Source organism: Pseudorca crassidens, chromosome 15, assembly GCF_039906515.1.
Source record: "Pseudorca crassidens isolate mPseCra1 chromosome 15, mPseCra1.hap1, whole genome shotgun sequence".
In the NCBI taxonomy this organism is placed as follows: domain Eukaryota; kingdom Metazoa; phylum Chordata; class Mammalia; order Artiodactyla; family Delphinidae; genus Pseudorca; species Pseudorca crassidens.
The window spans coordinates 37,499,774-37,524,345 of NC_090310.1; the positions used below are offsets into that span (position 1 = coordinate 37,499,774).

At 53.8% G+C, this 24,572-nt stretch overlaps 2 protein-coding genes across 7 annotated transcripts; both read left to right on the top strand.

The window, feature by feature from the left end:
• The first annotated feature begins 2,764 nt into the window (after window positions 1-2,764).
• Window positions 2,765-9,696, top strand: RPL3L (ribosomal protein L3 like). Of its 4 annotated transcripts, none has more exons than XM_067707041.1 (10): window positions 2,765-2,871; window positions 3,365-3,557; window positions 4,854-5,022; window positions 6,179-6,314; window positions 7,620-7,806; window positions 7,906-8,066; window positions 8,270-8,374; window positions 8,841-8,936; window positions 9,168-9,287; window positions 9,555-9,696. In XM_067707041.1, the coding sequence occupies exons 1-10, from the start codon at window positions 2,869-2,871 to the stop codon at window positions 9,609-9,611; spliced, it is 1,227 nt and encodes a 408-aa protein (XP_067563142.1). In that variant the 5' UTR covers window positions 2,765-2,868; the 3' UTR covers window positions 9,612-9,696. The 4 variants fall into 4 exon arrangements, with proteins under 4 accessions (XP_067563142.1, XP_067563140.1, XP_067563141.1 ...); XM_067707039.1 differs by lacking the exon at window positions 2,765-2,871 and adding an exon at window positions 3,044-3,160; XM_067707040.1 differs by lacking the exon at window positions 2,765-2,871 and adding an exon at window positions 3,044-3,160 and having other exon boundaries at window positions 8,273-8,374.
• A 446-nt stretch (window positions 9,697-10,142) lies between these two features.
• MSRB1 (methionine sulfoxide reductase B1) lies at window positions 10,143-24,117 on the top strand. Of its 3 annotated transcripts, none has more exons than XM_067707044.1 (4): window positions 10,143-10,307; window positions 12,096-12,244; window positions 12,590-12,704; window positions 23,783-24,117. In XM_067707044.1, the coding sequence occupies exons 1-4, from the start codon at window positions 10,253-10,255 to the stop codon at window positions 24,100-24,102; spliced, it is 639 nt and encodes a 212-aa protein (XP_067563145.1). In that variant the 5' UTR covers window positions 10,143-10,252; the 3' UTR covers window positions 24,103-24,117. The 3 variants fall into 3 exon arrangements, with proteins under 3 accessions (XP_067563145.1, XP_067563147.1, XP_067563146.1); XM_067707045.1 differs by lacking the exon at window positions 23,783-24,117 and adding an exon at window positions 13,638-14,538 and having other exon boundaries at window positions 10,148-10,307; XM_067707046.1 differs by lacking the exons at window positions 12,590-12,704; window positions 23,783-24,117 and adding an exon at window positions 13,638-14,538 and having other exon boundaries at window positions 10,147-10,307.
• Window positions 24,118-24,572: the final 455 nt, after the last annotated feature.

A 24,572-nucleotide genomic window follows, 5' to 3' on the forward strand; every position in this document is an offset into this window, starting at 1 on the left:
GGCCTCGGGAGATGCTTCGCAGTGCGAGCGCCCTCGCATGGGACCGCCGCGCCATTGCACTCGCGACGAGCGCCTACTGTGTGCTGGGCGCTGGTATCAGCGGTGAAGGAAACAGATCCCTATTTACATTCTAAGGGGAGACAGACACAGGAGTAAGGAAACCATTCAGTTCGGAGGGCGTGTAGGCACGTGCCAAGTGCAGCAGGGAGCAGAATGATGAACACAGCTGGGCTCTTCTGGAGAACTCAGGCCGGTAGAGCAAATAACAAAGTCAACAGATAACACAAACTGCCAAAAGCTGTACCCTTCCAGGAAGCCTTCTTGGATTGTCCATTCCCTACATCCCTCTCTGAGCTCCATTGTGTCTGCCAGGGCCCCTCATGGACTGGCTGATGCCACTGAGCTTGGAGAGGGGGCTGCCTGGGACAGCACAGGAGGTAGGGTTTCCCCTCTCCACCCTCACCCCTCCCCACCCCACGACTAGGGAGAAGTGGCTCCTACCCTGGGCACAGGGCACTCTGTTTTGGTTCTGAGGGTTCCATCCTGGCCCTGAGCACTGTTGTGCCCTTGCACAGCTCCACTGACCAGGGCCCTACTGGCCACCCTCTGTGATCTCCATACCTGGCACACCCTCTGGCTAGCACCAGGGAGGATGGGTGCTGGTCACTTCCTGCCCAGAGGCTGGGGTCAGTCATTAACTCTATGGACGCACAGAATCCAGAATCATAGTAACCTTAAATCTTCAAATCATGAACTCTTAGAAACTGTCACACTCAACTAATCATAACATTGGCCTGCAATGTCGGGCTGAACGAGGGGACCCAATGGAGGTGGGCCGGAGTCATCGCATGACCCGCAGTAACCAGCACGAGCTCGCCCACCAGAGGAATATGAGAAAGCAGAGTAGTACTCAGTTAAGGGAAAGCACCCAGATGATGGCTTTCTGCTGCCACCCAGCAGCAGACGGACTCAGAGATCACGCAGCAGAAGCAGAAAAAGGCAAATGAGAGGGAGGGACCCAAGCAGCTTTGTGGCTCCATGTCCGACCCTCTGGCCCTTGGCCTGTGTGGCTGGAGCCCCCACTGTGTGCTCCCAGGCCCAGCACCGAGGGTGTTCCCTTTGGCCCTGAGTCTGCAACATGTCACTCCTGTGCTTCCTTCCTTCAGGGAGCCCCTCTCCCCCAGGGCCATTTCTGGGCTGAGGGGTTTACCCCTTCCCAGTGATTTTTTTCCTGCCAGACTCAGCCCAAAGTATTAAAAGTAGCTTTGTCATTCAAAAACAACGACAAAAACAAAGAATTGTAGATTTTAGTAGCATAGAATTTTAGCAACCAGGGATGCAAAATCCACAGACCTGCAGAGATATCTTAGGCCTGTAAAACTCTGATTCTACAATTACAGAACTTTATAACCATAAAATCTTTGAATTAAAAAATAAGAGATTTCAGGGACTTCCCTTGTGGCGTAGTGGTTAAGAATCTGCCTGCCAATGCAGGGGACACGGGTTTGAGCCCTGGTCTGGGAAGATCCCACATGCCGTGGAGCAACTAAGCCCGTGTGCCACAACTACTGATCCTGCACTCTAGAGCCCACAAGCCACAACTACCGAAGGCCGTGCACCTAGAGCCCGTGCTCCGCAACAAGAGAAGCTACTGTAATGAGAAGCCTGCACACTGCAATGAAGAGTAGCTCCTGGGCTTCCCTGGTGGCACAGTGGTTGAGAATCTGCCTGCCAATGCAGGGGACACAGGTTTGAGCCCTGGTCTGGGAAGATTCTACATGCTGCGGAGCAACTAGGCCCGTGAGCCACAACTACTGAGCCTGCGCGTCTGGAGCTTGTGCTCCACAACAAGAGAGGCCGCGATAGTGAGAGGCCTGCGCACCGTGATGAAGAGTGGCCCCTGCTCGCCACAACTAGAGAAAGCCCTCGCACAGAAATGAAGACCCAACACAGCCAAAAATAAACAAATTAATAAATTAAAAAAAAAAAAAGAGTAGCTCCTGCTGGCCACAACTAGAGGAAGCCTGCAGGCATCAACGAAGACCTAACGCAGCCAAAAATAAAATATAAATAAATAAATTTATTTTTAAAAAGTATAAAAAAAAATTTAAGTTCATAAAAATTATCTTAAGGGACTTCCCTGGTGGTGCAGTGGTTAAGACTCTGTGCTCCCAATGCAGGGGGCCTGGGTTCAATCTCTGGTCAGGGAACTAGATCCCACATGCATGCCGAAACTAAGGAGCCCGCCTGCTGCAACTAAGACCTGGTGCAACCAAATAAATAAATATTAAAAAAAAAAAGTATCCTAAGTGTTCTTGGCTCACAGCTACTAGAGTCAAGGGACCTTGATTGAATCACAGCTCTAGTGATCCTCTGGGCACACAGCCAAACTTCCCCATCTTCCCACCGTTTTTCCAGTTCAGGTTCACAGCCTCAGGATAGCACAGGAATCTGCTCTGCTTCAAGGCCAGCAAACTGGACTCAGACACTCCTAATGGCAGCTGCCCAAGGGCAGCTCCCAAACCCGAGTTCCTAAACCCCCTACCAGGCCAAGTTGTTCCCGTTTTGGAGGGTCACACAAAGCAGAAAACAAAGTGTGTGACCCAGTCCCAGGACATTTGAGGAAACGAGTGCCAGCCCTAGCTCCAGGTGCACCCCCCCAGGCTGCCCAGGCTGCCCCCCTTCGCCCTGCCCTGGGCCAGGCCCGCTTCTGACACCAGAGCCCACATCCGCCACAGGAGATGACAGAGCTCCCCTGCCAGGGGCTAAATCTGGGATCTGGCTGCTGTGCGTCCTGGCCCTGCCACTTGACCTCCGACGCCTGGTGAGGTGGCCCCTTCCCTTCCTAACCTGCAGGGACAGGCCTCCATGGTCAGTGGGCTGGCGGGAGGGGGGTTGGGGGGAAGCACGCCAGCTTCCTGGCGAGGGGCAGGTGGGCTTCTGGGATCTATCCCAGCAGAGAAGGTCCTTGGGCCTGTGACAGAGTAGGTGATTACAGGGGACAGCAGGGGGCCCAAGCTCTGGCTTCCAGGCCTAGGACAGGCAAACAGAGGGACAGATGGCAGTGGCCCCCTGCCTCTGTGGCCTTGGCTGCAGTGTGGATCTGCCTCTTCTGGGCCCAGACAGGCAGGACCAGGCCACTGAGACAGGAAGCCCACGGGTAAGGGGGGCTGCCGCTGGCTCTGTCCCTAAGACACTGCCCTTGGAGAAGTTTCCCTCCTTTCTTGTGGACAGATGCAGGCCCTGAGGGCCACCAGGTCTCAGCCTGGGGTCTCTAGCTCACTTCTGGTCTGGTCTCTGGGACTGCCCAGCTGCACGCAGCAGGGAGACCCCAGCTCTGATCTCCCTTCCCTTCTGTCCCCAGTCCCACCGGAAGTTCTCTGCCCCTCGGCATGGACAACTGGGCTTCCTGCCACACAAGAGGAGCCGCCGGCACCGGGGCAAGGTGAAGACGTGGCCTCGGGACGACCCCAGCCGGCCCGTGCACCTCACGGCCTTCCTGGGCTACAAGGCTGGCATGACACACACTCTGCGGGAGGTGCACCGGCCAGGGCTCAGTGAGTGGCCTCTAGGGGCCCCTGGGGGGCGGGCCGAGCACCCCCGACCGCCAGAAGATCTGGAGGTTCTTCCAGAGGCTAGGAGCCACAACTGGGCTTCCAGAGGGGAAACAGCCCCAGAAGGGGCCAGGCCCCGCCCATGGGCACCTCAGTCAGAACGTTGACTGCTGGCCGTGCCTCAAGAACCGATCTGTCATTGCCCCAGTTTACAGATGAGGAAATAGAGCAGTTATGAAACTTGTAAGAGCTAAGATTCAAGGGCAGGTGCCCCTACACACTTCCGGTTTTGAGATCATCGTAGTGTGGTTATAAGAAATAATACAGAGGGATTCCACGCACCCTTTACCCAGTTTCCCCAATGGAAACATCTCTTAAAACCATTGTAATATGTCACAGCTGGATAATGACATGGATACACCCTACTCATCTTATGCTGGATTCTCCTGAATAAGATGTGTGTTTATTTAGTTCTCTGGTTCTGTCACGTGTAAATGACAGTTTCTGTCATGTGTAAATGCGTGTACCCACCACCTTGGAACGTTCCATTCCCACAACAGTCCGTCCTGTTGCCCTGTTATAGCCACAGCCGCCACCCCCCAACCTTCTGGCAACCACTCATCTGTTCTCCATCTCTCCTAAAGTATATATTTTTTGGCTGCGCCACGAGGCTTGCAGGATCTTAGTTCCCTGGCCAGGGATCGAACCCGGGCCCTCGGCAGTGAAAGTGCCAAGTCCTAACCTCTGGACCGCCAGGGAATTCCCCTAATATATATTTTAAGCATATACTTCTTTGACTTCAGATCAGCCTCATTAATAACATCTATAAAATCATGGGTTTAGGACAAGTCTTAGGTTTTGTTCTAGAACTCATCCATATACATTCATAGTGCCCATTTGTACTCCCCTAGAGGATGACCAACCCTACCCTTTGGGGGACGCTGCTCTGGCTGTGGCTCTCCTGGGCGGTCTGGTGGGGAAACCAAGGCAGGAGCAGGTCAGGCCTTACCTGAGCTGAGTCAGAGCTACTATGGACACCTGTGGGGTCTTGCCCAGCAGTGGCTCCACACGCAGGGCAGAGCAGGGAGAGAAGGGCTGGGAGTGGGGAGGCTCAGGGCTGGAGGTCAGGGGCCTGCTCACAGGGGCCTCTGTCCGCAACAGCCCTGGGGCTCTGGTGCTGGGTCCTCCCGCGGGCAGGTGGGGCTGTGGTCGGCACTTCCACCCCTGTCCCCTCTCCATGGAACTCCCCATGGGACTCGGAGGCCCCCCTCCACGCCTCTGTCTCTGGGTTTCGTTCAGAAATTTCCAAGCGGGAGGAGGTAGAGGCGGTGACAATTGTGGAGACGCCGCCTGTGGTGGTGGTGGGCGTGGTGGGCTACGTGGCCACCCCACGAGGCCTGCGGAGCTTCAAGACCATCTTTGCGGAACATCTCAGCGACGAGTGCCGCCGCCGCTTCTACAAGGACTGGTGAGGGATGCTGGGTGGTTGGGCAGGAGGAGGAGTGTCAGCAGTGTGTGGAAGGCAGAAAAGTGTGTGTGTGTGTGTGTGTGTGTGTGTGTGTGTGTATGCGTGTGAGTGTGTGATGCCTTCCCTCCAATAAAAGACAAGGACTAGAGGGCTGGAGAGGAAATTAGTTAGAGGAAAAAGGAAAGCAAACATTCTCATCCTCAGGGTGAACTAAGAACTGATTTGATGGAATGTCAGAGTTGGTTTCAAGCTTCCTAGTAGCCAGGGTGAAAAGGGAAATAGCCAACTGACAAGCTCTTTTCATCAGAAAGAAGGGCATCCTTAGGCCTCAAATCTTCCCTGGCATTAAGTCCAGAAAGGGAAGGCACCCCTGCCTGAGGAACCTCACAGACATCCCCTTCCATATGGAGGCAGAGGCACGTGTAGCCTCCATGGGAGGCGAGGACCTTGGGCCCCAGTGTCAGAGCAGGTTGTGTGACCACAGGCAAGCTGACTGACCTTTTAGAACCTCACCTCACCCCCCACACACACACTCCCCACAGACACCATCAAATGGGAACAGGAGAGGTCTCCGCATCTTGGGGCAGCCCTGAGGATGAGCTGAGCAGAGTGTGTCAAGTGCTCAGCACAGGGAAAGAGCTCAGCGAACGCCAGCTGGCCTTGTTTTTGCTGCTGCAATTGTGATCAACTTGCCCCTCATCTGACCTCTGTGAACCTCGGTTTCTTCATCTGTAGGATGGGGATAATGATGTCCACCTTTCAGCATCCTGGCAAGGGTTAGGAACGATGGGGTGTGGGGCCTGGCCAGTCCTGACTGTTCGCTTTAGAAGTGGGTTCAGCGGCCATGGCAAAGTGGGCACGTGGCCATGGCTGGCTGGCACGCCCCTTCCCTGGGCTCCTGCACATCTGCTCACTCTCAGCCCCAGGAGGCAGGGAGGGTACCCACTTTACGGAGGAGGAAACTGAGGCCTAGAGAGGGAAAGACAGTCTGTGCTTAAGGAGGGCGCCCGGAACCAGCCCAGGGACCCCAGGGGCCCAGCAATGCCTCCCCTGGGAAGGGGAGGAGGGAGGAGGGGGACATCTAAGCCCATGCTTCGTAGGATGCAGTAGAGGCTGCCATTCTGGTTGTGCTGAGCACTCTCTGTGCACGGCTCAGGCACAAGAGCAAGAAAAAAGCCTTCACCAAGGCCTGCAAGAGGTGGCGCGATGCCGACGGCAAGAAGCAGCTGCAGAGGGACTTTGCTGCCATGAAAAAGTACTGCAAGGTCATCCGGGTCATCGTCCACACCCAGGTCAGCCCCTACCCCCTGGTCCACACTGGTCAGCCAGTCCACCACCTGGGCCCAACCTCCCTCAGCCTGGCTTCCCTGAGCCCTGGCAAATGTCAGCCTAAAAATACTGTGAGCCTCGGGCATGGGCCCAAAGTGTCGGCTGACCAGCCAGCCGCCTGCAGCCCCGGGGATGGGGTGTTGGGCATCAGTGCACTCTGAGGGCTACGGGGTACTGGCCACACCCAGCAGTCAACCAAGGCCCTGAAATGCCCCAAAGGTCCAGGATCACCTGCCCAGTGTTGGGTGTGGGGGTCCGGCAGCCTCTGTTTGGGGTCTGGCACATGTGGGTGTGAATCAACATTCGTGAGTGGGGTCTGGCTTCGTGTGGGTTGACAGGTTACCTATACCCTCTGGCTTTTTCTGGAACGTTCAGGGAAGCCTTCCCAGGCCCGGAGCAATGACCCTCCCCACCTGCCTGAGTTACTCTCCCACTTGTAGTTCCTGGTTATGTGTGTCATTGGTTAACATCCATCTCCCTCCATAGACTTGAGCTCCATGGGGGCAGGGGTCACAGCTTCCTGCTCACTGCTGTACCACACCCCCCAGGAGGCTTATATGCAACAGGTCCTCCATCAGTACAGGTTGAGCCCTATGCTGTGACCTAACCGTGTCCCTGCTTCCACCTCACACAGCAGCAGCCAGAGATGTTTAAAAATGTGCAACAGATCATGTCACACCCTGCACTTGGAATAAAGCCCAAGCTACTCCCTATGAGACCTGCCTGGCCAGGCCCCTGCTCACCTATCACCATCCTGAACCCTCCTCCCTGTTCACCACAGTCCAGACACACTGGTCTCGTTTCTGTCCCACCAACCACTGCCCCCCCATCTTCCCTGCCACAAGGCCTTTGCATATGCGGTTCCCTCTGCCCCAAAAGCTCTCAGATCTTCACCTAGTGGTTCCTTCTTGCCATTGATGTCACCTCCTCAGAGAGGCCCTCCTTCACCACCGTCATGTGCAATAACTGTCCCCTCCACCCTCAATATTTCATCACAACACTTAGGCCTATCCAAGAGTTTACTTGGTTTCTGCCGCCCAACTAGATGGTGGCTCCATGGGGGCCAGGACGCTGTCTGCCTCATTCCATGCTGCATCCCCAGTGCCTCGCACAGAACGTGGCATATAGGCACACCAGAGCATGGGATCATCTGTTGAATGAATGCATGCGTGAAAGTCTGCCAGGGATCACCAGCTGGCCATGTCGTATCGGCAAATGGGTGTGTGTGTGACTTTCTGGGAACCGACTGGCCGTGCCATGTCTTACAGATGAAGCTGCTGCCCTTCCGGCAGAAGAAGGCCCATATCATGGAGATCCAGCTGAATGGCGGCACGGTGGCTGAGAAGGTGGCCTGGGCCCAGGCCCGGCTGGAGAAGCAGGTGCCAGTGCACAGTGTGTTCAGCCAGAGTGAGGTCATTGATGTCATTGCCGTCACCAAGGGCAGGGGCATCAAAGGTAGGGCCGGGTGGGGATGGCGGCTCCAGGAAGGCTGCCTGGAGGAGGTGGGGGCCAAACTGGCCTCTAAGCCACCCACCCTGCCCCTCCCACCTGCAGGGGTCACGAGCCGCTGGCATACCAAGAAGCTGCCGAGGAAGACCCATAAGGGGCTGCGCAAGGTGGCCTGCATTGGTGCCTGGCACCCTGCCCGCGTGGGCTGCTCCATCGCCCGGGCTGGGCAGAAGGGCTACCATCACCGCACAGAGCTCAACAAGAAGGTGTGTCCGCAGGCCTGGTTTGAGGGGGGATGCCCGTGACCACACCCCAGTGAGTGGGGTGCATGACCCAGATGCTGCCTGGCCCCCTAAGGCTCTGAAATGCCCCCACCAGCGCCTGGGTCTAAGCCCACATTCTGATGGGTGTGGGCATCTTGCCAGCCCCAGAGGCTACCTGCTGTCCCCAATGTGCCCTGTGCTCCTAGCAGATCTACCGCATTGGTCGGGGGCTGCACACGGAGGACGGGAAGGTGGTTAAGAACAACGCATCCACCAGCTACGATGTGACCGACAAATCCATCACACCACTGGTGAGGGTGGGCCGCCAGTTTGGCTGTGGGGCAGGCCTGTGGGGTGCTGCCCTCTCCCAAGAGCTCAGGCTACAGGGTGGACCACCTGGTGGACCAAACCCCTGCTGTTTCTGCATCCTCAGAGCCACCACTGCAGACAGCTCATCCTCCAGCTGCTGTCACAGGGTGCGGAGTGCAACAGCTCTGACTGTGGCCTTGGAGTCAGGCTGCCTGGGCTCAAACTCCAGCTGCAGTGGGTAGCAGCTGCGGGGCCTGGAGCAAGTGACTTCACCCCTCTGAGCCTCAGTTTCCTCCTCTGTAAAATACAGATTTTTAAATAAGATAATCACGGGAAGGACTTAGGGTGTGGCTCAGATGCTGCCCTGATTAGTGATTGAGAATGTCACCCTAGGCCAGGGGAATTCTCCTAGGGCCTCCAGCTGCCTCCTAACCCAGCAGCCCCTTTCCTGGACTCACCTTCCCACAGGGTGGCTTCCCCCACTACGGGGAAGTCAACAATGACTTCATCATGCTGAAAGGTTGCATCGCGGGCACCAAGAAGAGGGTCATCACGCTGAGGAAGGTCAGTGCCAGGTGGTGAGCTGGGGAGTGGGAGCCCCATGGGCCTTGGGGGAGTTGGGCGGCTGGCCTACCCTGTCCTCCAGCCTGCTTCAGGAGGGGTGGGGATGGGGAAAGCAAAGAGGGAGAGGTTCTAACAGAATCTGGGTGAGCAAGACCTTCCTGACTGGGGGTAATGGGAGGGGCTGAGTGGGGACCTCCCACGGTGACAGCTCCCCTCTCCCACCGGCCACAGTCCCTCCTGGTGCACCACAGCCGCAGGGCCCTGGAGAACATCGAGCTCAAGTTCATTGACACCACCTCCAAGTTTGGCCATGGCCGCTTCCAGACAGCCCAAGAGAAGAGGGTCTTCATGGTGAGCCCACCAGCCTTGCTCTCTGGGGCTCTGACACCACATCCTACCTGCCCCAGAGCGGGGAAGCTGAGCAGATGGGGGTGGCACGCATGTCCCTGCACTCATCCACAGGAGGGGGCTTTTAGGGGTCCAGTCCTGGGCACTGATTCTTGCCAGAAAGGAAGTAGGGGAGGAACAAGTGGGAGAGGGCACAGGGCCGACTCCGCGTAACCCAGGCGGCTGGTTAGACCCCTGTGACTAACGCTCCTCCTGTCCCTCTCCCACCAGGGTCCCCAGAAGAAGCATCTTGAGAAGGAAAAGCCGGAAACCTCGGGAGACTTGTAGGCAGGATGGGATGGAGGGAGCCTGAAAAAAGCGCGGCGCAACCCCCGCCTGTCCCCTTGTCTAATAAAAGCCAGAGACAACTCTTCCCGCGGTGTCTCAGAGTTGGGGGGCGCGGAAAGGCTGGTCAACGGCCGGCAGCCCGGGGCTTAAGCGCCGGGAAACGACGAGAGCGTACGCGGCTCAGTGTGGTGCACCGCGACAGCCACCCCAAACCCAGCGCAGCTCAGCGCCCCGCCCTGCTGCTAGGGGCTGGGGTGGGGCAGGGGGGCAGGGGCGGGGCCGCGGGGACCGCTCAGGAGTGGTCCTTAGTGGTGGGCGGGGCCTGCTGGAAGACGGAGGGGGCAGGTCCTCGGGAGGGGGCGGGGCCTCCTGGAGGCGGAAGCCGGAACCCTAGTCCCGGGATGGGATTGGTCCGTGGAAAGGGCGGGTCAACGGGAGGCGGGCCCTGCGAGGGTGTCTCGCACCTCTGGACGTGATTGGTCCCCTTGGGGGGCGCGGCCTAGGGCGCCGGGGCAGGTCCGGAATCCGAGTGGGATTGGTTCTCGGGAGGCGGGGCAGGAGGCGGGCACAAGCACCAGGTTGTAGGTCTGTGGCCTCGGATCTGTTGGAGGCGGCGATCGTGCAGCGGTCCCGCCGGCGCCATGTCGTTCTGCAGCTTCTTCGGGGGCGAGGTTTTCCAGAACCACTTTGAGCCGGGTACGACCTGTGACCTCCTGGAGGACAGCGGGGGCGGGGACGCGTATTAGAGGGGGCGTCGCAGCCCTCCGGGTGGCGATGGAGCCCCGGAGTCCCGGGAACGGGGGCCGAGTGTGACCGCGCGGGGAGGAACGCATGTGGATAAAGGGGATACAGAGAAGGGAGGAGTTGGGGGTTCCGGAGAGTAGGGGTACTTGAGGGGAGAGGGACATTGGAGAGAGGGTGTCGCTGTCCTCGAGGACAACAGAACTTGAGTGTGAGCGTGGCCTTTTCCGAGGAAATCTGCGGGGTCAAGGTATGGGGGTGGTGACGCCGTTGCGGGTATCCGGGTCAGGATCGGAACTTTAGGGGGAGGCGGTGGAAGGTCTTGTCCAGGGGCAGCTCCTGTGACTGGCCTGCCTCTCCTTGGGGCATCCTCCTGATATTACTCCAGCCCTTTCTTCTCCCCGGTGCCCCAGACCTGCGGGGTAAGCTGGAAAGCACGTCTTGTTGGGATCCAAATGTGACCGCCTGGGTGCCTACCCCACCTGCCCAGGGCCCCAGATTTGGGTAACCAGGAGTGCTGCCAGGCTGCCAATGGCCAGTGAAGTTTGACTGGACAGCCTGGGTCAGGTAGGAGGGGTGGAAGGTAGGGGGTGAGTGGTTGGTTTGGGGGCATGGCCGGCAGTCAGCCCTGGGCCCAGGCTTTGAGAGGCCCAGATGAATCCCCTTCTGGGCTGTGCTGCCTGGTCATGGACTAATTTGGTAAAAATATGTCCACAGGCAAGACTAGGGCAGCGACCTACCCCTGGGTGGGATTTGTTGGGTGTCAGCCCTCGAGGGAGCTGGGATGTGACACCCTGGTCTCTGTGAGCCAGCTGTGACATAGGACCCTCTGGGCAAAGTCCTCCCTTCAGACTCTCTGGCTGTGGGACTCCGGGTTGTCCTCAGGCTACTCTGCCAAGCTGGAAACTCCACTCCCACAGCAGCTCCCGTTTCCTCTTTTCTTCCTCAAGTTACTGGTAAAGGCTGAGTAGGTCACAGACTCCAGGGCAGGCTGTCTCCAGGCCAGGCAGGGGGCGAAGGGTGACTCAGTACCCCTCGAGTGACCCCCAAGCAGTTTCCTGTTCTGCGAGTCAGTTTTGCAACCTTTCTTTTTCCCCTCTCAGGGTGATCTTTTGGCGGTAGGTTAAAACTCATCCTTCTCCCTGGTGCTCTGTCTTCCTGGCCCTCTGTCTGACTGGAGGTCTTTTGCTGGGATCAGTCTTTTCCTGCTTGGAGAGCAGGCTGGTGTCTGGGCATCCACCTTACGGCTTCTTTGGGCAGAGGGAGGTCCACGTGGGAAGGGCGGGGGGCTAGTGGTGGTGCTGGCCATGCCACAGCCCCCACCGTGTGGGGCCTGCTTGTGTGTGAGGGGCAGAGCTGTGTCCTCATCAGACTGCCTGGGTTCCTTCCTGGCTGCACACCCTGTAGCTGAGCATTTTGCATCCCTGAGCCTCAGCTTCCTCATCTGTAAAATGGGAACATCTGCATTACAGGGCTGTTAAGAAGAGTGAAAGAAATAATTGTGAAAAGTGGCTCTCCTGGCCTCTGGCACAGGCTCAGAACTGCTAAATGTGAGCTCCATGCTGTGTCTCCCCCACAGAGCCGATACCCAGGCTTATGGGTGGTGGGTGGGTGAGTGGGGAGGGTGTGCAGCCCACCCTGTAACCGGAGTGCTGCTGTCCTCTCCTGGGTTCAAGGATTTAGGTGCTCACCCCCGAGGCGCTGGAGCCAGCATCTCTGCTTTTACCTCCCCTTCCGCCCCAGGCATCTACGTGTGTGCCCAATGTGGCTATGAGCTGTTTTCCAGCTGCTCAAAGTACGCACACTCATCCCCATGGCCGGCCTTCACCGAGACCATCCATGCTGACAGTGTGGCCAAGCGTCCAGAGCACAATCAGCCTGGAGCCTTAAAGGTGGGTGGTAGCAACTGGGGGGCGGTGAGGAGGTGTCAGCCAGGGGGGTCCTGAGAGCCCCCCACCCCTTCCTGCTGTTCCCCCTACAGCTGTAGGGGCCTAGGGTCTGTCTATTCCAGACCTCTGGCTTCAGCCAGGGGAGTGACACCCCAAACTATTGGGAGAGCCTGGGGTCCTGGTGGGAACAGGGAAACAAGATGGTTTTCCGGGGCAGGTTCTGGGCCAAGGCCAACCTCTCATGCCAGAAGTTACCTTGGGAAATAGGCATGGGGAGGACCCCATGTGCTGGTGGCAGCAGGGGCCATGGCTGCAGCTGTTTTCATGGCTGTTTTGTGGTCTTCCCAGGTGTCCTGTGGCAGGTGTGGCAATGGGCTGGGCCATGAGTTCCTGAACGATGGCCCCAAGCGTGGACAGTCCCGCTTCTGAATATTCAGCAGCTCACTGAAGTTCATCCCTAAAGGTGAGCTTGCCTGCCGGCAGCTGGGCACAGGCCTATGTACAGGCCTTTAGAGGCCCAGGGGCACCCTGTTCTCATGCACTTACAGTGACAGAGCATGGGAGCACCAAAGCGCGCTGCCCAGGGCCACTGGAAGGTGGCTGCGGGACAGGGACAAAGGGCAGATGTCCTGCCTCCTGCATCTGGTTGATTGTGCGCAGGGTGGTGCGGAGGTTGAGTTCTGGGGCTGTGCAGCTGCAGGCTTGCTCGTCAACCTCTCTGAGCCTCCTCATCTTCTGTGTAGTGGGCGTGATGGCAGAGCCTCCTTTACAGGCCCGTTAAGACTGGCTGCATGAAAGTGCACTGGGGTCTGGAGTGTAGTAGGGGCTCGGTAAATATGTGCTCCTGTTGGCAATATTCTTATCACTGCTAGATTGTTTGGGAGCCGTTTTTCATTTGTGTGTGTTTTATCTGAGCTCAGCCTCCTCTGTGACCCATTTCTCTCTGTCTGCATCCCCAGCCGCCCTCTGGACTCCTTCGCACTCTTTGTACCTCAAATCCCTCTCCTCATTTGCTGCCCGCAAGACTGCGGCCAGTCCCTAGTCTCAGTTTTATCCTCTGTAAAATGGGGTTGCTAACAGCACCTGCTCGCTGCCCTCACTGTGGGGTTAAGTGAGGCTGTCTGTGAGGGCCGGTGCGTGATAAAGTTTTGATAATACTTTTGTCCTTTTGTAGCTATTTGTCCTCCGGTACGTGTGGAGGAAAGACAGACTCTGGGTTCTCCTGCAGATCTCAGGGAAAGAACTGGGCACAGAGACACCCCCAGGCTGCGGGTCTGGGTCCTCCCAGCTCTCTTGGTCTGCAGGCTGCAGTGGGAGTGGGCTGGGCCAGGGAACGGTGTCTGAAACCTAAGTTAGCAGCGACTTGTTTTTCTCTCCCCTCCCTCATTTCTTCCAGGCAAAGAAACTTCTGCCTCCCAGGGACAGTAGGTGGGCAGCCCACACCCAACCCAGATGGACACTGCTTTGTGGCCACACTCTGGACATCCCACCTTAGAAGTGGAACCTCAGACATTTGGACAGGGGAGCGGGGGGGGGGGTGGAGAGGGGTAGCTGAAACATCAGGAAGGTTCCCGAGGCCTTGCCTCCGAACAGGCTAGGAGAAGGGAAGAGGCTGGGAAAAGGAGAAGTCTACACTAGGCTGCCAGGGGGTGCCTGGAGGCCCCACTGTCGGCTCTCACAGGAGTCTCAGGGAGGGGGCTCTAGGCCTGGCTCATCTTAGAGTGATGGTGCAGCCTCTACCTTCTCTCCTCAGCCCGCTGCCCCCTCCCTGCCTGTTTGGACTCACCCCGGTGAGGCCCAGTTCTGAGATGGGCTCTGGCCCTCGCCGAAGCTCTTGCCTGTCTCCAGCAGGCTGTGCTAGGAGAGAGAACGCAAACAGGGGCGGCTCCAGTTGGCTGCTCCAGCCCTGGTCACTCTATGATTCTCTCTGACTAAACCCTTCCAGGCAGCCAGAGTGGTGATGATCTGTGACCTGCTGGGGGAGCAGGCAGAGGGGTCAGATCTCTGGCCTCTCGGTTATGAAAGGAGAAATCCCGAACCCTGTTGCACCATCTGTGTGGATGCTGCTTGCCCCACTCAGGCTTAGGAAAGCAGCTATTGCTCCATCACCTTGACTGTGCAAGGCTGGGGACACCGGAGCTCACAGCCTACAGTTCACCGTTTCCGGGGACACAGTGACTGTGCCTCACTGCACATGCTCTGAGGGTCCTGCCATCAGGGAGGGTGGGCGAAGTCCCTTCCATCTTGAATCCTCTTTGGAGTAATCAGAAAGAGATCAATAAACAAACAGAACCCAGGCTTGCTGTCTTTATTAACAACATCAGGGACTCCAGGACCCAGGATCAGGCTTTGCATAGCTGTTTCACTTGTTCCACAAATAGTTATTGAGCTCAGTGTCAGGCTCTAGCTTCAGTGCTGGGGATGCAGCCATGAGAAAGGCAGACGGGGCCTGCCCTTAAGGTCTTTTTTTTTTTTTTAATTTTTAAATTAAATTAAATTTATTTTTTTATACAGCAGGTTCTTATTAGTCATCAATTTTATACACATCAGTGTATTCATGTCAATCCCAATCACCCAATTCATCACGCCACCACCACCACCCCCTGCCGCTTCCCCCCTTGGTGTCCATACGTTTGTTCCCTGTATCTGTGTCTGTTTCTGTTCTGCAAGCTGGTTCATCTGTACCATTTTTCTAGGTTCCACATATATGCGTTAATATACGATATTTGTTTTTCTCTTTCTGACTTACTTCACTCTGTATGACAGTCTCTAGATCCATCTACATCTCAACAAATGACCCAATTTCGTTCCTTTTTATGGCTGAGTAATATTCCATTGTATATATGTACCACATCTTCTTTATCCATTCATCTGTCGATGGGCATTTAGGTTGCTTCCATGACCTGGCTATTATAAATAGTGCTACAATGAACATTGGGGTGCATGTGTCTTTTTGAATTACGGTTTTATCTGGGTATATGCCCAATAGTGGGATTGCTGGATCATATGGTAATTCTATTTTTAGTTTTTTAAGGAACCTCTGTACTGTTCTCCATAGTGGCTGTATCAATTTACATTCCCACCAACAGTGCAAGAGGGTTCCCTTTTCTCCACACCCTCACCAGCATTTGTTGTTTGTAGATTTTCTGATGATGCCCATTCTAACTGCTGTGAGGTGATACCTCATTGTAGTTTTGATTTGCATTTCTCTGATAATTAGTGATGTTGAGCAGCTTTTCATGTGCTTCTTGGCCATCTGTATGTCTTCTTAGGAGAAATGTCTATTTAGGTCTTCCGCCCATTTTTGGATTGGGTTGTTTGTTTTTTTAATATTGAGCTTCATGAGCTGTTTATATATTTTGGAGATTAATCCTTTGTCCGTTGATTCATTTGCAAATATTTTCTCCCATTCTGAGGGTTGTCTTTTCGTCATCTTTATGGTTTCCTTTGCTGTGCAAAAGCTTTGACGTTTCATTAGGTCCCATTTGTTTATTTTTGTTTTTATTTCCATTACTCTAGGAGGTGGATCAAAAGTGTGATTTATGTCAAAGAGTGTTCTTCCTATGTTTTCCTCTAAGAGTTTTATAGTGTCCGGTCTTACATTTAGGTCTCGAATCCATTTTGAGTTTATTTTTGTGTATGGTGTTAGAGAGTGTTCTAATTTCATTCTTTTACATGTAGCTGTCCGGTTTTCCCAGCACCACTTATTGAAGAGACTGTCTTTTCTCCATTGTATATCCTTGCCTCCTTTGTCATAGATTAGTTGGCCATAGGTACGTGGGTTTATCTCTTGGCTTTCTATCCTGTACCATTGATCTATATTTCTGTTTTTGTGCCAGTACCATATTGTCTTGATTACTGTAGCCTTTGTAGTATAGTCTGAAGTCAGGGAGTCTGATTCCTCCAGGTCTGTTTTTTTCCCTCAAGACTGCTTTGGCTATTCGGGGTCTTTTGCGTCTCCATACAAATTTTAAGATTTTTTGTTCTAGTTCTGTAAAAAATGCCATTGGTAATTTGATAGGGATTGCATTGAATCTGTAGATTGCTTTGGGTAGTATAGTCATTTTAACAATATTGATTCTTCCAATCCAAGAACATGGTATATCTCTCCATCTGTTTGTATCATCTTTAATTTCTTTCATCAGTGTCTTATAGTTTTCTGCATACAGATCTTTTGTCTCCCCTAGGTAGGTTTATTCCTAGGTATTTTATTCTTTTTGTTGCCTTGGTAAATGGGAGTGTTTCCTTAATTTCTCTTTCAGATTTTTCATCATTAGTGTATAGGAATGCAAGAGATTTCTGTGCATTAATTTTGTATCCTGCAACTTTACCAAATTCATTGATTAGCTCTAGTAGTTTTCTGGTGGCATCTTTAGGATTCTGTATGTGTAGTATCATGTCATCTGCAAACAATGACAGTTTTACTTTTTCTTTTCCAATTTGTATTCCTTTTATTTCTTTTTCTTCTCCGATTGCTGTGGCTAGGACTTCCAAAACTATGTTGAATAATAGTGGTGAGAGTGGACATCCTTGTCTTGTTCCTGATCTTAGAGGAAATGCTTTCAGTTTTTCACCATTGAGAATGATGTTGGCTGTGGGTTTGTCATATATGGCCTTTATTTTGTTGAGGTAGTTTCCCTCTATGCCCACTTTCTGGAGAGTTTTTATCATAAATGGGTGTTGAATTTTGCCAAAAGCTTTTTCTGCATCTATTGAGATGATCGTATGGTTTTCATTCTTCAATTTGTTAATATGGTGTATCACATTGATTGATTTGCGTATATTGAAGAATCCTTGCATCCCTGGGATAAATCCCACTTGATCATGGTGTATGATCCTTTTAATGTGTTGTTGGATTCTGTTTGCTAGTATTTTGTTGAGGATTTTTCTTTTTTTTTTTTTCCGGTACGCAGGCCTCTCACTGTTGTGGCCTCTCCCGCTGTGGAGCACAGGCTCCAGACACGCAGGCTCAGTGGCCATGGGTCACGGGCCCAGCCGCTCCGCGGCATGTGGGATCTTCCCGGACCGGGGCACGAACCTGTGTCCCCTGCATCGGCAGGCGGACTCTCAACCACTGCGCCACCAGGGAAGCCCCTGTTGAGGATTTTTGCATCTATATTCATCAATGATATTGATCTGTAATTTTCTTTTTTTGTAGTATCTTTGTCTGGTTTTGGTATCAGGGTGATGGTGGCCTCATAGAATGAGTTTGGGAGTGTTCCTTACTCTGCAATTTTTTGAAAGAGTTTGAGAAGGATGGGTGTTAGCTCGTCTCTAAATGTTTGATAGAATTCACCTGTGAAGCCATCTGGTCCTGGACTTTTGTTTGTTGGAAGATTTTTAATCACAGTTTCAATTTCATTACTTGTGATTGGTCTGTTCATATTTTCTATTTCTTCCTGGTTCAGTCTTGGAAAGTTATACTTTTCTAAGAATTTGTCCATTTCTTCCAGGTTGTCCGTTTTATTGGCATAGAGCTGCTTGTAGTAGTCTCTTAGGATGCTTTATATTTCTGCGGTGTCTGTTGTAACTTCTCCTTTTTCATTTCTAATTTTATTGATTTGAGTCCTCTCTTTTTCTTGATGAGTCTGGCTAATGGTTTATCAATTTTGTTTATCTTCTCAAAGAACCAGCTTTTAGTTTTATTGATCTTTGCTATTATTTTCTTTGTTTCTATTTCATTTATTTTTGCTCTGATCTTTATGATTTCTTTCCTTCTGCTAACTTTGGGTTTTGTTTGTTCTTCTTTCTCTAGTTCCTTTAGGAGTAAGGTTAGATTGTTTATTTGAGATTTTTCTTGTTTCTTGAGGTAGGCTTGTATAGCTATAAACTTCCCTCTTAGAACTGCTTTTGCTGCAGCCCATAGGTTTTGGATCGTCGTGTTTTCATTGTCATTTGTCTCTAGGTATTTTCTGATTTCCTCTTTGATTTCTTCAGTGATCTCTTGGTTATTTAGTAATGTATTGTTTAGCCTCCATGTGTTTGTGTTTTTTATGTTTTTTTCCCTGTAATTCATTTCTAATCTCATAGTGTTGTGGTCAGAAAAGATGCTTGATATGATTTCAATTTTCTTAAATATACTGAGGCTTGATTTGTGACCCAAGATGTGATCTATCCTGGAGAATGTTCCATGCGCACTTGAGAAGAAAGTGTAATCTGCTGTTTTTGGATGGAATGTCCTATAAATATCAATTAAATCTATCTGGTCTATTGTGTCATTTAAAGCTTCTGTTTCCTTATTTATTTTCATTTTGGATGATCTTTCCATTGGCGTAAGTGAGGTGTTAAAGTCCCCCACTATTATTGTGTTACTGTCGTTTCCTCTTTTATAGCGGTTAGCAGTTGCCTTATGTATTGAGGTGCTCCTGTGTTGGGTGCATATATATTTATAATAGTTATATCTTCTTATTGGATTGATCCCTTGATCATTATGTAGTGTCCTTCCTTGTCTCTTGTAACATTCTTTATTTTAAAGTCTATTTTATCTGGTATGAGTATTGCTACTCCAGCTTTCTTTTGATTTCCATTTGCATGGAATATCTTTTTCCATCCCCTCACTTTCAGTCTGTATGTGTCCCTAGGTCTGAAGTGCGTCTCTTGTAGACAGCATGTAGATGGGTCTTGTTTTTTTTTGCGGTATGTGGGCCTCTCACTGTTGTGGCCTCTCCCATTGCGGAGCACAGGCTCCGGACGCGCAGGCTCAGCGGCCATGGCTCACGGGCCCAGCCGCTCCGCGGCATGTGGGATCTTCCCGGACCGGGTCACGAACCCATGTCCCCTGCATCGGCAGGCGGACTCTCAACCACTGCGCCACCAGGGAAGCCCTGGGTCTTGTTTTTGTATTCATTTAGCAACCCTGTGTCTTGTGGTTGGAGCATTTAATCCATTCATGTTTAAGGTAATTATCGATATGTATGTTCCTATGACCACTTTCTTAATTGTTTTGGTTTTTTTTTTTTTTTTTTTTTTTTTTTGCGGTACGCGGGCCTCTCACTGTTGTGGCCTCTCCCGTTGTGGAGCACAGGCTCCAGACGCGCAGGCTCAGCGGCCATGGCTCACGGGCCCAGCCGCCCCGCGGCATGTGGGATCTTCCCGGACCAGGGCACAAACCTGTGTCCCCTGCATCGGCAGGCGGACTCTCAACCACTGCGCCACCAGGGAAGCCCCTGCCTCCATTCTTCTTCCGAGGTCCTGGATCATCTTCACTATCATTATTCTGAATTCTTTTTCTGGAAGGTTGCCTATCTCCACTTCATTTAGTTGTTGTTCTGGGGTTTTATCTTGTTCCTTCATCTGGTACATAGCCCTCTGCCTTTTCATCTTGTCTGTCTTTCTGTGAATGTGGTTTTTGTTCCACAGGCTGCAGGGTTGTAGTTCTCGCTTCTGCTGTCTGCCCTCTGGTGGATGAGGCTATCTAAGAGTCTTGTGCAAGTTTCCTGATGGGAGGGACTGGTGGTGGGTAGAGCTGACTGTTACTCTGGTGGGCAGAGCTTAGTAAAACTTTAATCCGCTTGACTGTTGATGGGTGGGGCTAGGTTCCCTCCCTGTTGGTTGTTTGGCCTGAGGCAACCCAACACTGGAGACTACCTGGGCTCTTTGGTGGGGCTAATGGCAGACTCTGGGAGGGCTCACGCCAAGGAGTACTTCCTGCTCCCAGTGTCCTTGTCCCCACAGTGAGCCACAGCCACCCCCCACCTCTGTAGGAGACCCTCCAACACTAGCAGGTAGGTCTGCTTCAGTCTCCCCTGGGGTCACTGCTCCTTTCCCCGGGTCCCGATGTGCACACTACTCTGTGTGTCCTCCAAGAGTGGAGTCTGTTTCCCCCAGTCCTGTCAAAGTCCTGCAATCAAATCCCACTAGCCTTCAAAGTCTGATTCTCTAGGAATTCCTCCTCCTGTTGCCGGACCCCCAGGTTGGGAAGCCTGATGTGGGGCTCAGAACCTTCACTCCAGTGGGTGGATTTCTGTGGTATAAGTGTTCTCCAGTCTGTGAGTCACCCACCGAGCAGTTATGGGATTTGATTTTACTGTGATTGTGCCCCTCCTACCGTCTCACTGTGGCTTCTCCTTTGTCTTTGGATGTGGGGTATCTTTTTTGGTGAGTTCCAGTGTCTTCCTGCTGATGATTGTTCAGCAACTAGTTGTGATTCTCACAAGAGGGAGTGAGAGCACGTCCTTCTACTCCGCCATCTTGGTTCAGGGCCTGCCCTCAAGGTCTTAAGGCATAGTTGAGACAGTAAGTTCACGCCAGATGAAGAGAAGGGCTGTGTATGATTACAGCAGAGAGAGACGCTAGAATATGGGGGCGGGGGAGCAATTAGGGGGCTGGTGCTTTGGGCCCAGTGGTCAGGGAGGGGTATGCCAAGGAGGAGTCATGCCAGGTCAGCAGCGAAGGTGACAGAAGCAAGGAGAAGAGCTTCCCACAGTATATGCAGAGGCCCTGAGAAGGCCACGGACTTGGCCTGCCCCAGGCCCTGCAGGAGGATGTGCACAATGGGCCCCGTGAGGAGGTGTGGTGTACTCCAGGAGAACTACACTATTTTCCCAATTTATCTTTTTAAAAAAAATTATTTAATTAATTTATTTTTGGCTGCATTGAGTCTTCATTGCTGCGCGTGGGCTTTCTCTAGTTGTGGCGAGAGGGGGCTACTCTTCGTTGCAGTGTGCAGGCTTCTCATTGTGGTGGCTTCCCCCCAATTTATCTTGACAGAAATCCAGGGAACGTGTTGGAATGAATACTAAGGGTGGGATAAGGTTGGAAGGAACATAACGTTGGGTCAGGTCAAATTTATTGATAGGGGCTCACTAAGCAGAGATTCTGGGTTTAATGATATAGCTTGGGGGATCAGAAAGGGCTCTAATGGTTTGGTTGGTTGGTTGGCTGAAACATGGACTAAAAAGTGGCCAACACTGAATGAGCTGTAATGCCAGACCTGCCTTGGTTCAATGGAGGGAGGGATCCAAAGGCTTAGGGAGACAGGAAAGTTAGAGTGGGTCTGTCATTTAGGACCTGCTCTCCCACCTTGGAGGATCCAGACAGCACACCTCTCACCACGATTGTGAGGAAAGTTTGTGCGCGCAGCCCCAGCATCATAGAAGCGCTCTTTGATCACTCTTCTCTGTAGGCCAGGAATTACAGAAGACCTGCTGCCACTGAATCAGAAGACTGAAATTCACGGGGATCACTGGATCCCGGGGTGACAGGACCACGTGGTGGCGCTCAGTGATGAAAGGCAAGGGAGTGGTGCTCACTGTGATGGCCAGCAGAGGCAAAGCGGCTGTCAGAATAGTCTGATTGCCACAGAATTACAGCGTCGGCCAGTGGGACGGGGTGCTCCTGGAAGTGAAATAGATCGGAAGCCTGCTGAATTCTCACTTGATCTTAATGAGCAGAAGAGTTCTAGGTCAAGTGAGCAAGAGTCTAACTTGAGTCATAAAGACAGTCATGACCCCTCATTCAATTCCCAGGCTTGAGCCAGTTTACATGCCCAGAACACCTTGAATGAACCAGAGGTGGGACCCCTCAAGGAAGGACCCTGCTATATCACCAAAAATTTAGATTGTTAATCTTTCTCCCAGCCTTCTCCAAAGTGACCTATACCAGGGTCACTCTGCATTGGGGAAACGGAAATAATCAGACATTTTGGGGACTGCTGGATACTGGCTCTGGACTGATACCAATTCCAGGATACACAAACTGTGTCAAGTAGGGGCTTATGGAGGCCCGGCGGTCAATGGAGTTTTAGCTCAGGTCCATCTCACAGTGTGTCTAGTGGGTCTCCAAACCCATTTTGCGGTTATTCCTCCAGTTCTGAGTGCATGATTGGAACGGACGTACTCAGCAGCTGGGAGCATCCCACATGGGGCAGAGTGGAGCCTGCAGGTGTGAAGGCAGAGGTGGTCAGATGAGGTTGGTGTGGCTGGGGAGGGAGGAGGGAGAGGCCAGTGCTGCCCTTTCCCTGACCCCCAGCCACAGGTCAGGGGTCTCTGCTCTGGCACAGGGTCACTGTGCAGGGGCTGCTGGCTCACCTGCTGGGCCTTGGTGGGCCTCCGGCTTACTTCTCGATCTTGGGCGGTGCACATAACCTTCCCCTGTCTGGGGAACCCAGCCTGTCTCCCTGTTGGGTGAGGGCACGGGAAAGCCATGGGGGTGGGGCAGGAAGGTGGCGTTGATGCATGGATTCTGAGTGCATGTTGCTCTGTGAGTTAGACCTGAGCCGCTGAGCAGGGGAAGGTGTGTGGCGGGTGGGAGGGGTCAGCACTGACAAAGCACCAAGGAGGCCAATGCGGAGGACCCCCATTCAGGAGGGGCTTCCTGCAGCTCATCCCCTCCCCACAGTGCGGCAGCCTCCTTGTCTAGAAAGCCTCTCCATCTCTGCCCTGCTGGGGGCCAGCACTGATTGCAGCTGCTAGAAAATCCAGCTGGGTTTGCAGAGAACCCTGTGTTTCCAGCTCGTATCTCTGACCAAACTCCCCTCTGTGTCCCAAACTGGTCACCGGCTGAAGTGGAGCCTAGTCACTTGGGGTCATTACCGGCCCTGGGGCACTGTCCCAGCCCAGCCTGTGGCCTGCTCACGCCAAGTCTAGCAGCCAGCTTTGGCCCAGGGCAAGCCCACTGTAGGTGAGCAGTTATTGAGTGCTTAGTGTGTCTTCATGGGCATCACGGTGCTGAAGCTCTACCCTAACCCTGGTGGGGCAGGTACTCATTCTCCAGGGGAGGAACAGGAGGCTCAGAGAGGGGGCGGGACTTGCCTGAGACCGCTCAGCCTCAGGTCCTCTCTGTCCACACCTGTCCGTTTCCTCTCTTCTTCACCCCCAATGACAAACGGTGGCTCTGGGAAGGTCGCGACCACCTGTTGACTGTAGTCTGAGGTCAGCAAGCATGTTGAAGGTGGCTAGGGGTGGGGAGGAAGCCAGCTGAATGGTCAGCAGGAATCTCGGCCCCAGGGCCAGGATGGACCTTGGACTTTGCTCACCTCTCCCAGCACTCCTGGCTCTGCATACTGGCCCAGGGGGCTCCCTGAGCGTGAACTCGGCCCAAGAGTAGGCTGGCCTACTCCTGCAAACTGGGCCAATGTGTCCAGGCCATGCCCCTGGGGGTGCCTCTCTGGGCTCAGACCTGTAGCGGGGTTGGATGGAAGATCTGCTGGTGCCCAGGTGGACTGGGGCTGGGGCTGGTGAGACTGGTAGGGGAGCTGTGAGCAGCAGTGCCTGGCTGCCTGCACCCCAGGAGCCCCACGCTCATTTGTACATGGTGGTTAACTGGGGTGGTGGGAGCTGGCAAGCAGTGTCCTTGGAGAAGGGGAATGAGGAGGGTGAGCCCCAGGACCCCGAGGTCCCCTCACATCGTGAGCCTGGAAATGGATGGCCCCGGGCAGTGTCTCTGCCAAGGGCTAGGTAGAATCATGTCACCCACCCCTCCCCCCGCTGCTGGGTTACATCATAACCTCTGGCTTGCAGCCCCAGTTGCTTCTTGAGAAACAAAAGGCTCTTTGAGAGCCCATCCCCCTCTGCTCCCTACCCGTGCCCCCTTCCTTGCCAGGTGGAGCCCCTAGGACACGACCTTCGGAGCCAAGTGTTGCATTTGGGAGCAGACAGCTCCTAGTGCTCTGCCGACACCAGCCAACAGCAGCCAGCAGGCCCAGGCACAGCACGGCAGAGCAGGGCACCTTGGGCAGCGGACCAGTGGGAGAAAGAAGAAATCTGTCTGGGACTCTGCTGATCCCCAGCCTGGAGGCAGGGACCGGCTCAGAGGGGAGCTCAATAAACGTGGGACAGACAAGTGAATTGACAATGACTGGGACTTCCGCTCATCCAAGGCTTTCCTTTCTTCTGAGTGACAATTGCCAGGGAAAGCCGTGACCCTGGGGGGAGTGCTGCTCAGGGCAGGTCCTGTGGGTAGGTCTCAGGACCCCCTGACCTCATGCGGGCACGTGGGCAGGGCCGGCAAGTGGAAGTGGCAGCCCGGAGAAGTCTGCGGTCACCGCCAAGTCATCCACCGTGCCCCCACCCCCGTACAAGGCCCTGGTAGGGGGCCTAGCGCTATGACCCCCTTCTGAGTCAACCGTTCCTCAAGGCCCCCTCCTCTGGGAGTGGGCCTAGGGACCGTGTGCAGGACGGACCAGCAGGGGCCGCTCAGGCCCCAGGAGCGCTGGGGCCTGAGCGGTGCTGCAGTTCCCCATGGTGCCGCCGGGGTCGCTGCGGCGACAGCTCTGACGGTCTGGGCGGGTCCCAGCGCCCAGCTCCCCGCACGCCGCGCCCCTTCCTGTGACCCCCACTCGGGCCGGGTCCTCGCGCCCTAACCGCGCTTCGCGCCCCAGTGGCCTCGCACC